The following is a 17,140-nucleotide window of genomic DNA, read 5'->3' as shown; positions in this document are numbered from 1 at the left end:
CTGTAAACTCAACTAGCATAACGTTCCCTAACGTTCCCTAAGTGTTCTGTAAACTCAACTAGCATAACGTTCCCTAAGTGTTCTGTAAACTCAACTAGCATAACGTTCCCTGAGTGTTCTGTAAACTCAACTAGCATAACATTCCCTGAGTGTTCTGTAAACTCAACTACCATAACGTTTCCTGAGTGTTCTGTAAACTCAACTAGCATAACGTTCCCTAACGTTCCCTGAGTGTTCTGTAAACTCAACTAGCATAACATTCCCTAATGTTCCCTAAGTGTTCTGTAAACTCAACTAGCATAACGTTCCCTAACGTTCCCTAAGTGTTCTGTAAACTCAACTAGCATAACGTTCCCTAACGTTCCCTAAGTGTTCTGTAGACTCAACTAGCATAACGTTCCCTAAGTGTTCTGTAAACTCAACTAGCATAACGTTCCCTAACGTTCCCTAAGTGTTCTGTAGACTCAACTAGCATAACGTTCCCTAAGTGTTCTGTAAACTCAACTAGCATAACGTTCCCTGAGTGTTCTGTAAACTCAACTAGCATAACGTTCCCTAAGTGTTCTGTAAACTCAACTAGCATAACGTTCCATAAGTGTTCTGTAAACTCAACTAGCATAACGTTCCATAAGTGTTCTGTAAACTCAACTAGCATAACGTTCCCTAAGTGTTCTGTAAACTCAACTAGCATAATGTTCCATAAGTGTTCTGTAAACTCAACTAGCATAACGTTCCATAAGTGTTCTGTAAACTCAACTAGCATAACGTTCCATAAGTGTTCTGTAAACTCAACTAGCATAACGTTCCCTAAGTGTTCTGTAAACTCAACTAGCATAACGTTCCCTAAGTGTTCTGTAAACTCAACTAGCATAATGTTCCATAAGTGTTCTGTAAACTCAACTAGCATAACGTTCCCTAAGTGTTCTGTAGACTCAACTAGCATAACGTTCCCTAACGTTCCCTGAGTGTTCTGTAAACTCAACTAGCATAACGTTCCCTGAGTGTTCTGTAAACTCAACTAGCATAACGTTCCCTGAGTGTTCTGTAAACTCAACTAGCATAACGTTCCATAAGTGTTCTGTAAACTCAACTAGCATAACGTTCCCTAAGTGTTCTGTAGACTCAACTAGCATAACGTTCCATAAGTGTTCTGTAAACTCAACTACCATAACGTTCCATAACGTTCCCTGAGTGTTCTGTAAACTCAACTAGCATAACGTTCCCTAAGTGTTCTGTAGACTCAACTAGCATAACGTTCCCTAAGTGTTCTGTAAACTCAACTAGCATAACGTTCCCTAACGTTCCCTAAGTGTTCTGTAAACTCAACTAGCATAACGTTCCATAAGTGTTCTGTAAACTCAACTAGCATAACGTTCCCTAAGTGTTCTGTAAACTCAACTAGCATAACGTTCCCTAAGTGTTCTGTAGACTCAAATAGCATAACGTTCCCTAAGTGTTCTGTAAACTCAACTAGCATAACGTTCTCTAACGTTCCCTAAGTGTTCTGTAAACTCAACTAGCATAACGTTCCCTGAGTGTTCTGTAAACTCAACTAGCATAACATTCCCTAAGTGTTCTGTAAACTCAACTAGCATAACGTTCCCTGAGTGTTCTGTAAACTCAACTAGCATAACGTTCCCTGAGTGTTCTGTAAACTCAACTAGCATAACGTTCCCTAAGTGTTCTGTAAACTCAACAAGCATAACGTTCCCTGAGTGTTCTGTAAACTCAACTAGCATAACGTTCCCTGAGTGTTCTGTAAACTCAACTAGCATAACGTTCCCTAAGTGTTCTGTAAACTCAACTAGCATAACGTTCCCTGAGTGTTCTGTAAACTCAACTACCATAACGTTCCCTGAGTGTTCTGTAAACTCAACTAGCATAAGGTTCCATAACGTTCCCTGAGTGTTCTGTAAACTCAACTAGCATAACATTCCCTAAGTGTTCTGTAAACTCAACTACCATAACGTTCCCTGAGTGTTCTGTAAACTCAACTAGCATAACGTTCCCTAACGTTCCCTAAGTGTTCTGTAAACTCAACTAGCATAACGTTCCCTAAGTGTTCTGTAAACTCAACTAGCATAACGTTCCCTGAGTGTTCTGTAAACTCAACTAGCATAACGTTCCCTAAGTGTTCTGTAAACTCAACTAGCATAACGTTCCCTAACGTTCCCTAAGTGTTCTGTAAACTCAACTAGCATAACGTTCCCTAACGTTCCCTAAGTGTTCTGTAGACTCAACTAGCATAACGTTCCCTAAGTGTTCTGTAAACTCAACTACCATAACGTTCCCTGAGTGTTCTGTAAACTCAACTAGCATAACGTTCCCTAACGTTCCCTAAGTGTTCTGTAAACTCAACTAGCATAACGTTCCCTAAGTGTTCTGTAAACTCAACTAGCATAACGTTCCCTGAGTGTTCTGTAAACTCAACTAGCATAACATTCCCTGAGTGTTCTGTAAACTCAACTACCATAACGTTTCCTGAGTGTTCTGTAAACTCAACTAGCATAACGTTCCCTAACGTTCCCTGAGTGTTCTGTAAACTCAACTAGCATAACATTCCCTAATGTTCCCTAAGTGTTCTGTAAACTCAACTAGCATAACGTTCCCTAACGTTCCCTAAGTGTTCTGTAAACTCAACTAGCATAACGTTCCCTAACGTTCCCTAAGTGTTCTGTAGACTCAACTAGCATAACGTTCCCTAAGTGTTCTGTAAACTCAACTAGCATAACGTTCCCTAACGTTCCCTAAGTGTTCTGTAGACTCAACTAGCATAACGTTCCCTAAGTGTTCTGTAAACTCAACTAGCATAACGTTCCCTGAGTGTTCTGTAAACTCAACTAGCATAACGTTCCCTAAGTGTTCTGTAAACTCAACTAGCATAACGTTCCATAAGTGTTCTGTAAACTCAACTAGCATAACGTTCCCTAAGTGTTCTGTAAACTCAACTAGCATAACGTTCCCTAAGTGTTCTGTAAACTCAACTAGCATAACGTTCCCTAAGTGTTCTGTAAACTCAACTAGCATAACGTTCCCTAAGTGTTCTGTAAACTCAACTAGAATAACGTTCCCTAACGTTCCCTAAGTGTTCTGTAAACTCAACTAGCATAACGTTCCCTAACGTTCCCTAAGTGTTCTGTAGACTCAACTAGCATAACGTTCCCTAAGTGTTCTGTAAACTCAACTAGCATAACGTTCCCTAACGTTCCCTAAGTGTTCTGTAAACTCAACTAGCATAACGTTCCCTAAGTGTTCTGTAAACTCAACTAGCATAACGTTCCCTGAGTGTTCTGTAAACTCAACTAGCATAACGTTCCCTAAGTGTTCTGTAAACTCAACTAGCATAACGTTCCATAAGTGTTCTGTAAACTCAACTAGCATAACGTTCCATAAGTGTTCTGTAAACTCAACTAGCATAACGTTCCCTGAGTGTTCTGTAAACTCAACTAGCATAATGTTCCCTAAGTGTTCTGTAAACTCAACTAGCATAACGTTCCCTAAGTGTTCTGTAAACTCAACTAGCATAACGTTCCATAAGTGTTCTGTAAACTCAACTAGCATAACGTTCCCTAAGTGTTCTGTAAACTCAACTAGCATAACGTTCCATAAGTGTTCTGTAAACTCAACTAGCATAACGTTCCCTAAGTGTTCTGTAGACTCAACTAGCATAACGTTTCCTAACGTTCCCTGAGTGTTCTGTAAACTCAACTAGCATAACGTTCCCTGAGTGTTCTGTAAACTCAACTAGCATAACGTTTGTAAAGTCAACTCTTGCTTTCCACTCCAAAGGACATAAGGAAACAACTCCAAGTTCCAACTCCAAGTCACTTTTTATTTTCAACTTTTCAACAGTTTTAGTTGCAGTTGATTCTTGACTGGTTGGTTCTTCATATAGGTTGAAAACCTTCGAAAACAAAGAAAAAGGTTTTAACAATGCAATAAACATAAACAATAAACAACAATAACCATCTTTTCAAACCAATAAGTTCTTTTTAAACATGGTTGATTTTAAACATTAAATATATATTTTAAATAATCAAACGTCTTTTAACGATAGTGTTTACACAATGAATGCCAAAATGTAAAGTATTAAATTACCTTATAAAGTCGACATTTTAACACAGTCTTAAATTAACTCGACATTTTAACCCAATTATTAAAGTAATTTTCAATGAATCATTTCTGAATTGTAACCTTTAATAAATGATTCAAGTTAGTAAACATTTGATTCAAGTCAAGTAAACATTTGTTATTTTAAATTAAATAAGTGAAGAAATATAGCTAAACTTTAAGCTTGTAGATCAGCTCTGATTGAACAAGGCATTTTAAACCTTTAAACATGAGTTGTCGACCTTTTTAGCAGTCTTTCAAATTCTTAAATCATTTTAACATTTCTAACTTGGTCTTAACTTGTAAAGATACTTTTAAACATAAATGAAAACCAACTCTCAAGCAAGTGAATGTGTAGACTGAAACAGTTGGAGCTACTAAACACACAATTGAATTAGCCTGATTTTAACCACATTTAAGCAGAAGTATAAATAAACAGTAGAATAAGTAGAACATAACCGACCATTGGCGTCTTTGGGGGTAGAGCTCCTTGGGTCGACCTTCAGCTTGCTTTGTTTGTTTGTTCTGTGAGTGTCTCCACCACCTTCAGCTTGCTTTGTTTGCTTGTTCTGTGAGTGTCTCCACCACCAGCCTTTAACAGCTGTTCAATCAGCCAACGGCAGCCATCTTGCAGCTGATGCACTCTGGGAGATGTAGTTGGTAGTTGTCTGAGGTGTCTTGACATGCTCCACTCATGAGTTTTAACTCAACACCTCCCACTTGAGCTCCTGGGTTCTTAACCACAGAGGTCACTCAAGTCCTTCACGCCTCTGTTGTTCTTCAGTAGGAAGTAGAATGACCAGCCGTCTGACATCTCGATGCAGAATTGTGGCCGGGATTTTGGTTTTTTCACTATTTGATTTTGTGGGCTTTCCTTTGTCATTTGCTTTCGTGATGGGGACAGGATAGCTGGGAAAGGTCCTCACCAGCACATCTCTTACGATGCCTTTGCGGTCAGCGTTGACACTGACTACTCTAGCCAGCTTGTACTGTCCTCTCAGGGCATTTTGGTCAGCCAACCAGACCACATCTCCAACAGCAACATTTCGCTCTTTGGTGTGCCATTTGTTCCTTATGAACAAATTAGGACCGGCCAATTGGCTCCATTTCTTCCAGAACTTGCTGACTTCTGCCTGAATATTCTGAAGTCTTTTGTATGGGTAGCCATCAAACTGAAAGTCTCCAGGGTCACCTTTAGGATGGGCACGTCCTAAAAGCAGAGAGTTTGGAGTGATGTACTCTATGCAGTCTTCCCTGCTTTGAGTTCTTGCATCGATGGGTCTCTCATTAGCAAGGTTGGCTGCCATGAAGAGAAACGTTTGGAATTCTCCCCATGTGAAAACACCTTCTCCACCAAGGTTGCTTAAGGCCCGCTTCACTATTCTGACAGCTGCCTCTGCTGCACCGTTCCTGTGGGGAGAGTCTGCGGGGTGGATCTTCCATGACCATTCTGTGCCATGTTTGGCAGCTCTTCCTTCAAGTTCAGGCCTGTTCAGTTGGTCAAGGAATTTGTAAAGCTTTTCCAGAGCAGGCTTGGCTCCCACAAAGTTAGAGCCAGGGTCTGACCAGAGTTTCCTGGGGTGTCCTCTCAGCGAAGTGAACCTTTGATAGGCGAGCAGGAATCCTTCGGATGACTGGTCACTCACCACTTCAGTGTGCATGGCTCGGGAAGCCATGCAGCAGAAGACGATTCCCCATACCTTGAGTCTGGTCCTCTTTTTGACCTCATCCTTCACTTCATAGGGGCCGAACAGGTCCATGGTGGTGAATTCAAAGGGTGCAGCTGGGCCTGTTCGCTCTGGAGGCAGGTCAGCCATGATTTGTTGACACTGTTTTACATTGTTCTTTCTGCAAACGACACAGCTGTCAACCACCCTCTTGGCAAGTCTCCGGCCTTTTATCACCCACGCCTTTTTCCTCATGCGAAGAAGGGTTCCTGCTACTCCCTCATGGTTTGCTTTGTGGGATTCTTGTGCCAGCAATGTAGACACCCACGATTCAAAAGGTAAGACTGGCACTGCAGTCTTCACTTCGTTGAACATCTGGATTCTGCCTCCACAAAGTAGGAGTCCAGAGTTCACGTCTTTGTACACTGCCAATCTGCTTAGAGTCGTCTCTGGGAAGGCTATAGCTTCTTGAGCAGCGAGGAAAAGGTCTTCAGATGCGTTGTCAATTTCTTTTACAGTCAACCCAGCTTGTTTGGGTGATGCCTCCCACTTTGACTGCCCTGGCACCTGGCACTTCCTCTCTAGCCACTGCTTGACAGCTCGATAGACCCAGGCGATGACTCTCACCAGTTTGGACAGGTTGCTGAATCTTCTTATTTCCACAAGATCTTTGACCCAGCCAGTGGGCTTCCTTCTTAGAGGAGTTGGCATTTCCTTTTGACTTTCCTGTGTGGTCAGAGGGTCGTCTTCCTGCGGACTGATTTTAGCTTGAGCTTGTGTGATTGCAGCTGAAAATGCCTTCCTTTGGAGTCTGTTTACGCTCTCCCTGGCCTGGGCAGCTACCTCTCCAGCTGATTTAATGGGCCACTCCTCCACTGGCCACTTCAGGAAATCTGGTCCATTTTGCCAGGTGGAATCCTCTTTTAAATCTTCAGGAGTGCCTCCTCTTGTAATGATGTCAGCTATGTTCAGACCTCCACGGATCCACCACCAGTCCTGCACTGGTGCAGTCTTTTGGATTTCACCCACTCTGTTGGCAAAGAAGCTTTGGTACCCATAACTGTCTCTCTGGATTGCCCCAAGGACCGTCTGACTGTCCAGCAGATGGAACCATTTCTCGATCTTCATTCGAGCATGCTTTTCCACATACTTCCTGATTCTGGCTGCGAAGACTGCTCCACAGATCTCAGCTTTTACAGCTTCTCCCTTTTGATCCAGAGGTGTCAGTTTGGCTTTTGATTCCACGAACCGAACTTCAATGCCATGACATGTTTCCCACCTTAAGTACATCACAGCTCCAAAGGTTTTGTCACTTCCATCAGAGAATGTGATGCCCCAAGGGTTTCCTTTCCAGTCAGCTGGTGTGAGGCTTCTGTAGAATTTCACCTGACCAAGCTGTACATATTCTTCAAAAAGCTGTATGGCTTCTTCTCTGATGCTTTCCGAGAGTGGTTTGTCCCAGGTTTCTTGGGTCAGCTTGCCACCTCCTCCCTCTTGGAATGCCTTTCTGACAAGAATTGCTCCCTTCTGCTTGACCGGTGCTACTAGGCCAATTGGGTCGTACAGCCCGGCTACTTGGCTTAAGAGAGCCCTTCTAGTCAGTGGGTTTGGTGTTTCGGTTCTCACCTCTTCTTTGCGGAGATCTTTGCCAACTCTCATTTTCTTCTTTCTTTTGGAAAAGTTAACAGAGGTCAACATGTAGAGCTTGTCTTCGTCCACTTGGTAGCCGATGCCTAGAGCTTTGTTGTCTTCTTCCCTCATTTGATTTGGGAGAATGAAGGTTTTCCCTTGTTCCTCTTTTAGGACTTCCTTCTCTGTTCCTTTCCTCCCACTTTGCCCTGACCGGACCCATGGTTTGAGGAAGAAGCCTCCAGCTCCCAAAATCTCTTCAACTTTTGCAGTGATTTTGTCGAGTTGATCCAGGTTATTGTGGGAGGTCAAGAGGTCGTCCACATAACTGTCCTCTTCAATGACTCTGCGTTCATCTTCCAAGTGAACAAAGCTGGGCAGGCTCGCCGTTTCTCTCATAGCCAACTGAGCGATGCAACCAGCAGGTTTGTCCCTGATGTTGACTCTGGTGATTGCATATTCACTGATCTCCTCTTCTGGGCTGTCTCTCCAGAGGAATCTGTGTAGATGCATCTCACGCTGTTCCAGCCACACAGAGTTGTACATCTTCTTTATGTCTCCTAGAGCTGCATGCACACCTTCTCTGAACCGTAGCAGTACAGCTCTAATAGGGTTGAGTACATCTGGTCCCTTAAGAAGGATGTCATTCATGCTCACGCCTTTGTACTTCTGGCTGCTGTTCCAGACAATACGAACTGGTGTTGTCACTGAATGGGGGTTTGGCGCCACCAGGTGGCTCACATACCACACTGGTCCAGTCCACTTGTCAATGATGTCATCGGTGAGTTTTATGGCTGCTCCTCGTTCGACCATTTCCTGGATTTGGGTTGTGTATGCGACTTTCCAGTCTGGTTCTTTGCTCAGTTGTTTTTCCATCATTAAGAAGCAGGCCTGGACTGCACTTTTGTTGTAGGGGAGAGAGACAGGATCTACGGTCCAAGGATATTTTGCATCCCAGTGTGGAGATGGGGTGTGAGCATCCTCCTCTTTGTAGGTGAGGCCTCCTTTAATGATTTCATACTCCCTCTCCTCTGCCAGGGTCATTTCTTTTCCTCCTGGTGGACAGTTTCCACAGCGACATCCTCCACATTTTGGTTCACATGCAGCTCCGATGCTGTCCCAGTGCCACCACTCAAGGAACTCACGGTTACTGGCAACTGTGAATGTCTCTTGATATTTGACTGCTGCTGTTCTCATGGAGCGAGCAAAGTGAGTTCTTGATTCATATGCTTCCACGTCCACCTCTTCATGCAGATCAGGATGTGCTCCGCCCACCGTCTTCCCCAGTGGACTCTCCCATAAGACAAGGTCTCCAACTACTTTTACTCTTTGGGGAGCAAGTCTTCCCTCTCGGTGGCTTATGAGTAGTTCGACCTCTTCTGGCCTTTCCAGCTCTTCAAGCTTGACCTCCGGGAAAAACCTTTGCAACCTCTCTGGTTGAATCACTTGATGGACCTTGGCGATTTCATCTAGGCCGTAGCAGACCAGTTTGTGGGCTCTTTCAGTGCCTGTAGGAGTCTTCACTCTAACTTTGAGGAGGTATCTCTGAGTGTCCACCTTCATGGCCATTCCTCCAACCCCATGCACAATCAATGTTATCTTCTCTCTTCTCAACCCAAGTCTTTCAGCAGCCTTATGGGTGATGTAGTTTGTATCTGACGCTAGGTCAATCAATGTCCCAATTTTCTGACCAGCGTTTGCAGTGACTTTCATCAGCATCATGATGACAGGAAGCTCGGCGAGACCATTTCTTCGCAGTAGTTCAGACTGGCCAGGAGGTTTTGAGTGCCACTGTAGTTTTGTTAGTAAAAGCCCTTCTGCCTCGATCTGCCATTTCAGAGGAGAGTTCAGACAAGAACGACTCTTGTTCCTCTGTGAGTTTGCCTTTGTTGCCGTCTCTTCCACCTCTTCCTTCTTCCCATCGAGGCTTGAATTCTCCTTTTGGGCAGAGGATATAGTGGTGGTCTGCAGCATTTCCTCCCTTCTTACAGTCTGCATTTCTGCATAGGAATGTCTCTCTGCAGTATGCAGTTCCGTCATGGCATCCGAGACATTTCCTGCATGCTCCCAGCTTCTTCAAGGCAGCCGTCTTCTCCGAAAGCTTCAGTCCCTTGAACTTCCGGCAAAAGAACAGTTTGTGGTTATGTCCACTGTCGCCACAGACAACACATACGTCAAGCTCTAGTCTCTTTGTGTTCTTTGTCGAGGCAAACTTTCTTTCATTCTTTCTGTCCGGGCGATCTGGCTTGTCAGTCTTCTCCACAATTCTTAGTTGATCAAGCCTCTCCAGTACGTCTTCCTGGTTCTTCAAATATTTCAAGAGCATGTCAAAATGGTTCTCTGCTGTGACATTGCTGCTGGGATCTACCATGAACATCAACCAGTCTCTCTTGATAAAGTCAGGTAACTTGCTTTCAATTGATTTGATCACAAGTGCGTTGTTCATGGCCCCAGAATTGCCCAATTCTGTGAGATCTGACAGAGCCTTCTCCACAGTTTGTATAAGGTCGATGACCTTTCTTGGCTGGTTTCCTTTTACATATGGTATCCTGTCGAGCTCTTCAAGGATTTCCACAGTGATGCTTGATTTATTTCCATGCCTGTTCTCTAAGACTCTGAAAATGTCTCTGGCTGTAGTGTAGGTAGAAAGTCTGAGTTCTTTGGAGATTTTCTCCTCCACGCTGTCCAAGAGCTGGATCTTTTTAACTTCAGGGGATCCGGATGGCTCTCCCTGCCTTTGCAGGCTTTCCCAATCTTTTCTCCATCTGTGATATTCTCTCTTATTTCCAGAGAAGGTAGGTAGGGTGGTTGGCTTTATCCTCACCAACGGTGTCGTCGGATGGTGTGGTGCAACTCCTGTGCCTTGCTCAGCATTCCTCAGGCTGCGTGCAGATGTAAACTGAGGTTTCCTCATCTTCAGCCTGAGAAGGGTGTCTTCTAGCTTCTTGAGCCTCGCATTCAGTTCATCTCTGGATTCGTCAGGTATCCATTTCTCCCACGTGGACATTATAGAGATGGCCTTGTCTCCCATCTCGTCTGAGAGCGTTAGGTGCTGTTCATAGCACTCTAAGGATTCAGTCCTCACTGGCACAGTTCCTGCTGCTTCACTTACTTTCTCAGCTCCATCAATAGCTGTTTCCAGCTCATGTTTTCCATATTTGGACCACAGGATTAGCTGCACAATGTCTTTGATCTCTCCCATCTTTGTTTCGGCTTCTTTTGAAGTATGTTTGAGGTCGTCCTCTTCCTTCTCGTCAAGCCCTTCATCCTCAGGTTTTACTTCAGCCTCCAGCCCAAACCTGAATTCATCATTTGCCTCAAGCACGGCTCTATAACAGAGTGAGAGTGTGCTGAACTCATCCATCAGCTCGGATCGCAGCATGGTGTCTGCTCCTCTGGCAATGTGGTTGGCTTGTTTGGTGAAGCGGCGTTTTGCTGTGGTCCTCTCCTTCTTTAGTTCTTTGACCTCCGCCATATCTTCAGCCATCTTTCCCTTCCGTGTCAGCAGTATTGGGTCGAAGCAGTTTTATCCTCGTCCTCCACTGCTAGCACTTGGTTTTCAACTGTAAAGTCAACTCTTGCTTTCCACTCCAAAGGACATAAGGAAACAACTCCAAGTTCCAACTCCAAGTCACTTTTTATTTTCAACTTTTCAACAGTTTTAGTTGCAGTTGATTCTTGACTGGTTGGTTCTTCATATAGGTTGAAAACCTTCAAAAACAAAGAAAAAGGTTTTAACAATGCAATAAACATAAACAATAAACAACAATAACCATCTTTTCAAACCAATAAGTTCTTTTTAAACATGGTTGATTTTAAACATTAAATATATATTTTAAATAATCAAACGTCTTTTAACGATAGTGTTTACACAATGAATGCCAAAATGTAAAGTATTAAATTACCTTATAAAGTCGACATTTTAACACAGTCTTAAATTAACTCGACATTTTAACCCAATTATTAAAGTAATTTTCAATGAATCATTTCTGAATTGTAACCTTTAATAAATGATTCAAGTTAGTAAACATTTGATTCAAGTCAAGTAAACATTTGGTATTTTAAATTAAATAAGTGAAGAAATATAGCTAAACTTTAAGCTTGTAGATCAGCTCTGATTGAACAAGGCATTTTAAACCTTTAAACATGAGTTGTCGACCTTTTTAGTAGTCTTTCAAATTCTTAAATCATTTTAACATTTCTAACTTGGTCTTAACTTGTAAAGATACTTTTAAACATAAATGAAAACCAACTCTCAAGCAAGTGAATGTGTAGACTGAAACAGTTGGAGCTACTAAACACACAATTGAATTAGCCTGATTTTAACCACATTTAAGCAGAAGTATAAATAAACAGTAGAATAAGTAGAACATAACCGACCATTGGCGTCTTTGGGGGTAGAGCTCCTTGGGTCGACCTTCAGCTTGCTTTGTTTGTTTGTTCTGTGAGTGTCTCCACCACCTTCAGCTTGCTTTGTTTGCTTGTTCTGTGAGTGTCTCCACCACCAGCCTTTAACAGCTGTTCAATCAGCCAACGGCAGCCATCTTGCAGCTGATGCACTCTGGGAGATGTAGTTGGTAGTTGTCTGAGGTGTCTTGACATGCTCCACTCATGAGTTTTAACTCAACAACGTTCCCTGAGTGTTCTGTAGACTCAACTAGCATAACGTTCCCTAAGTGTTCTGTAAACTCAACTAGCATAACGTTCCATAACGTTCCCTGAGTGTTCTGTAAACTCAACTAGCATAACGTTCCCTAAGTGTTCTGTAGACTCAACTAGCATAACGTTCCCTAAGTGTTCTGTAAACTCAACTAGCATAACGTTCCATAAGTGTTCTGTAAACTCAACTAGCATAACGTTCCCTAAGTGTTCTGTAGACTCAACTAGCATAACGTTCCCTAACGTTCCCTGAGTGTTCTGTAAACTCAACTAGCATAACGTTCCCTGAGTGTTCTGTAAACTCAACTAGCATAACGTTCCCTGAGTGTTCTGTAAACTCAACTAGCATAACGTTCCCTGAGTGTTCTGTAGACTCAACTAGCATAACGTTCCCTGAGTGTTCTGTAGACTCAACTAGCATAACGTTCCCTAAGTGTTCTGTAGACTCAACTAGCATAACGTTCCCTAACGTTCCCTGAGTGTTCTGTAAACTCAACTAGCATAACGTTCCCTAAGTGTTCTGTAAACTTAGGGAAAATGGAGGGGGAAAAAGATCAATAAGAAAAAAAGGGGTCCTACTAATCACCCCAAAGTACCAGAAAATACCCTAAAGTACCCCAAAATACCGCAAAGTACCCCAAAGTACCCCAAAGTATACCCCAAAATACCCCAAAGTACCCTAAAATACCCCAAAGTACCCCAAAGTACCCCAAAGTACCTCAAAGTATACCCCAAAATACCCCAAAGTACCCCAAAATACCCCAAAATACCCCAAAGTATACCCCAAAGTACCCCAAAATACCCCAAAATACCAGAAAGTACCCCAAGTACCCTAAAATACCCCAAAGTACCCCAAAGTACCCAAAAATACCCTAAAATATCCCAAAATACCCCAAAATACCCCAAAGTACCAGAAAATACCCCAAAGTACCCCAAAATACCCCAAAGTACCCTAAAATACCCCAAAATACCCCAAAGTACCCCAAAATACCCCAAAGTACCCTAAAATACCTCAAAGTACCCCAAAATACCCCCAAAATACCCCAAAATACCCCAAAGTATAAATGTGAGTGTTGTCAGTGTTATTTTTTCATAAATGATATCAGTGACATGGGAGGTACAGAGGTGGGCAGGCTGAGTTCAGTGGGGGGGAGGGGCCATCGATATGGGGGTGTTCTGTTTCTCGGGGAGGAGGGCGGGAGGGAGGGGTTTCTCTAATGGGGGTCAGAGCGGCTGAGCTTTGCCCAGTGGGGTCCTGTGTGTTGCGGGGTCGGTGGGCGTGGGGTGGGGCTCTGGGTGACATGGGAGGTAGCGGGCTTGGCTCTGTGGGGGGAGACTCGGTCCCTCTCCTCTACTGGGCCTGGCCCAATTAATTCAAGGGACCCGTGTCGCTGGGGGCCCGGCTCCGCGCGCATCGGCCTGGGATATGTGGGAGTTCTACGGGCTTAGCTCAGGGGGGGGGATGTCGCGGGGGGGGGGGCGGGGGCATCGTCTCTGCGGTTTGGCCCGGGAGAGTGGGGTCTCGTGGGTTGTGGGTTCGTTGTGCGTGGGGTGGGGCTCTCGGTGACACGGGGGGTAGCGGGCTTGGCTCGGTGGGGGGGAGTCGCTCCTTCCCCTCAACTGAGCCTGGCCCAATCTAATTCAAGGGACCTGTGTCGCAGAGTGCTCGGCCCCGGGGTGGGACGGACCTGGGATGTGGGGGAGCCCGGTTTCTAGGGGTGGATGTCGGGAGGGGGGGTGGGGGGCCTTTTATGGGGGTCTGGGCGGCTGAACGACACCATATTCAAGGGACCCATATTTGTATATTGTTATGTTATGGATGTCATTGTAAGTATTGTCTAAGTGTTGTAATATATATGTCTATAAATGTTAAATAAAAATGTAAGTAAGTAAAAAAAAAAAAAAAAAACATTCAGACACAACATTATGATGATGATGTAGTGTCTATATGTGTGTGGTCTGATGCTGTAGTGTCTATGTGCTCCAGGTCTGATGCTGTAGTGTCTATGTGCTCCAGGTCTGATGCTGTAGTGTCTATGTGCTCCAGGTCTGATGCTGTAGTGTCTATGTGCTCCAGGTCTGTGTGGTCTGATGCTGTAGTGTCTATGTGCTCCAGGTCTGATGCTGTAGTGTCTATGTGCTCCAGGTCTGATGCTGTAGTGTCTATGTGCTCCAGGTCTGCGTGGTCTGATGCTGTAGTGTCTATGTGCTCCAGGTCTGATGCTGTAGTGTCTATGTGCTCCAGGTCTATGTGCTCCAGGTCTGATGCTGTAGTGTCTATGTGCTCCAGGTCTATGTGCTCCAGGTCTGATGCTGTAGTGTCTATGTGCTCCAGGTCTATGTGCTCCAGGTCTATGTGCTCCAGGTCTGATGCTGTAGTGTCTATGTGCTCCAGGTCTATGTGCTCCAGGTCTGATGCTGTAGTGTCTATGTGCTCCAGGTCTATGTGCTCCAGGTCTGATGCTGTAGTGTCTATGTGCTCCAGGTCTATGTGCTCCAGGTCTATGTGCTCCAGGTCTGATGCTGTAGTGTCTATGTGCTCCAGGTCTATGTGCTCCAGGTCTGATGCTGTAGTGTCTATGTGCTCCAGGTCTATGTGCTCCAGGTCTATGTGCTCCAGGTCTGATGCTGTAGTGTCTATGTGCTCCAGGTCTATGTGCTCCAGGTCTATGTGCTCCAGGTCTGATGCTGTAGTGTCTATGTGCTCCAGGTCTGATGCTGTAGTGTCTATGTGCTCCAGGTCTATGTGCTCCAGGTCTGATGCTGTAGTGTCTATGTGCTCCAGGTCTATGTGCTCCAGGTCTGATGCTGTAGTGTCTATGTGCTCCAGGTCTGATGCTGTAGTGTCTATGTGCTCCAGGTCTATGTGCTCCAGGTCTGATGCTGTAGTGTCTATGTGCTCCAGGTCTGATGCTGTAGTGTCTATGTGCTCCAGGTCTATGTGCTCCAGGTCTGATGCTGTAGTGTCTATGTGCTCCAGGTCTATGTGCTCCAGGTCTATGTGCTCCAGGTCTGATGCTGTAGTGTCTATGTGCTCCAGGTATATGTGCTCCAGGTCTGATGCTGTAGTGTCTATGTGCTCCAGGTCTATGTGCTCCAGGTCTGATGCTGTAGTGTCTATGTGCTCCAGGTCTGATGCTGTAGTGTCTATGTGCTCCAGGTCTGATGCTGTAGTGTCTATGTGCTCCAGGTCTGATGCTGTAGTGTCTATGTGCTCCAGGTCTGATGCTCCAGGTCTATGTGCTCCAGGTCTGATGCTGTAGTGTCTATGTGCTCCAGGTCTGATGCTGTAGTGTCTATGTGCTCCAGGTCTATGTGCTTCAGGTCTGATGCTGTAGTGTCTATGTGCTCCAGGTCTGATGCTGTAGTGTCTATGTGCTCCAGGTCTATGTGCTCCAGGTCTGATGCTGTAGTGTCTATGTGCTCCAGGTCTGATGCTGTAGTGTCTATGTGCTCCAGGTCTATGTGCTCCAGGTCTGATGCTGTAGTGTCTATGTGCTCCAGGTCTATGTGCTCCAGGTCTGATGCTGTAGTGTCTATGTGCTCCAGGTCTGATGCTGTAGTGTCTATGTGCTCCAGGTCTATGTGCTCCAGGTCTGATGCTGTAGTGTCTATGTGCTCCAGGTCTGCGTGGGCTGATGCTGTCGGTGATGTTGGCCTCTCTGATGAGCTCTCTGACCTCCATCTTCAACAGCGCCTCCACCCTCTTCACCATGGACATCTACACCAAGATACGGGGCTCCGCCTCCGAGAAGGAGCTGATGGTCGCTGGGAGGTGTGTGTGTGTGTGTGTGTGTGTGTGTGTGTGTGTGTGTGTGTGTGTGTGTGTGTGTGTGTGTGTGTGTTAGGGGTGTAAAGGTACACGTATCCGTACCGAACAGTTTCACAGTGTGTACCGTACCGTACCGAACGGCTGTGTGTAGTGTACCGAACGAATACAACGGTATGCTAACCACTAACGATTTTCACAATCTAATATAATTATTATAATTTTTTTTACAATTTTTACAAGTCGATTATTAATTTCAATATAGAATAGAATACAAGTACAATTAGTTACTGCACACTACATCACCCCTGAGTGGAACTGTACCGAAAACCCGTACCGAACCGTGACTTCAAAACCGAGGTACGTACCGAACCGTGGTTTTTGTGTACCGTTACACCCCTAGTGTGTGTGTGTGTGTGTGCGTGTGTGTGTCTAAATAATTAGACATTTTCATTTTCTAAGCAGATACTCAGAATCTTTTTTTGCAAACCACTGCTGCCTGGGCGTAGTGATTTCATCACCTCAAAAGACCTGTTGTTTTTTGAAAAATGGGGCTTTTGAGGTGATGACCACTGACGGACTCAGGGGCGGGGGGGGCGATCGCCACCCAGCTGCCCCGCATTGGCCTATATTCTATGATTACAGAATGCCAAGGAGAGAAAGAAATCGGAAGAATATTAAAAAGCAGCTGAAAATGCTGCAAGAGGCAGCTTCTCTTTGAAAAATATAGTCCAAAGCAATAATAGTAAGGGAGGAGATAAGGATACAGGTATACATTTGTAAGTCCTCACTACTACACACTACTACACTACTGTACAAGCTTGTCTCACAGAGCCATAGTTTGGATTATAACTGAGCATCTGGTGCTAACATGGTCAATAATGCTTATTTTGGACAGAAAATTCTGTCTTAAACATTTAAATTGACCAACCATAGACCCTTTTTATTCCAATCAAGGCAAGAGGGCTAGTGGTAGTGCTATATGACCTATTATTTTATAATACAATTATAACATTGTAGGCTACAGTACGAATATTATATACAGTACAATTATATTACTATTATAAAACAAATATTATTTGCTCCACCTTAGATAAAGACAGTACAGACAATGAAGATGGAGATATTCAAGAGGGAAATGATGATATCAGGAAGAGAGATGGTGAAGAAGTGGAGGAAAGAGAAAATGCAGATGATTCTATGGAGAGAAATGATGAAGAAGTTGAGGAAAGAGAGAATGCAGATGATGAAGACGGTCATGAAGATGCTAAAGAAAGCGAGGATGAAGATTATGATAGGGAGAGAA

The 17,140-nt window shown here is 44.3% G+C and overlaps 1 protein-coding gene across 1 annotated transcript in view; it reads left to right on the top strand.

The window, feature by feature from the left end:
* Nucleotides 1-17,140, top strand: part of slc5a1 (solute carrier family 5 member 1) — a gene marked incomplete at its 3' end in the record, with an annotated part of 128,675 nt that overhangs the window by 73,632 nt on the left and 37,903 nt on the right. The window contains 1 exon segment of the mRNA XM_084319595.1: nt 15,690-15,840. Within this exon segment, the coding sequence (XP_084175721.1) occupies nt 15,690-15,840 (151 nt within the window).

This window comes from Notolepis coatsorum, assembly GCF_963971535.1.
Source record: "Notolepis coatsorum genome assembly, chromosome: 8".
Classification (NCBI taxonomy): Eukaryota; Metazoa; Chordata; class Actinopteri; order Aulopiformes; family Paralepididae; genus Notolepis; species Notolepis coatsorum.
Note: the sequence above shows the minus strand (reverse complement) of the source record. Positions and strands in the feature narration are given on the sequence as shown.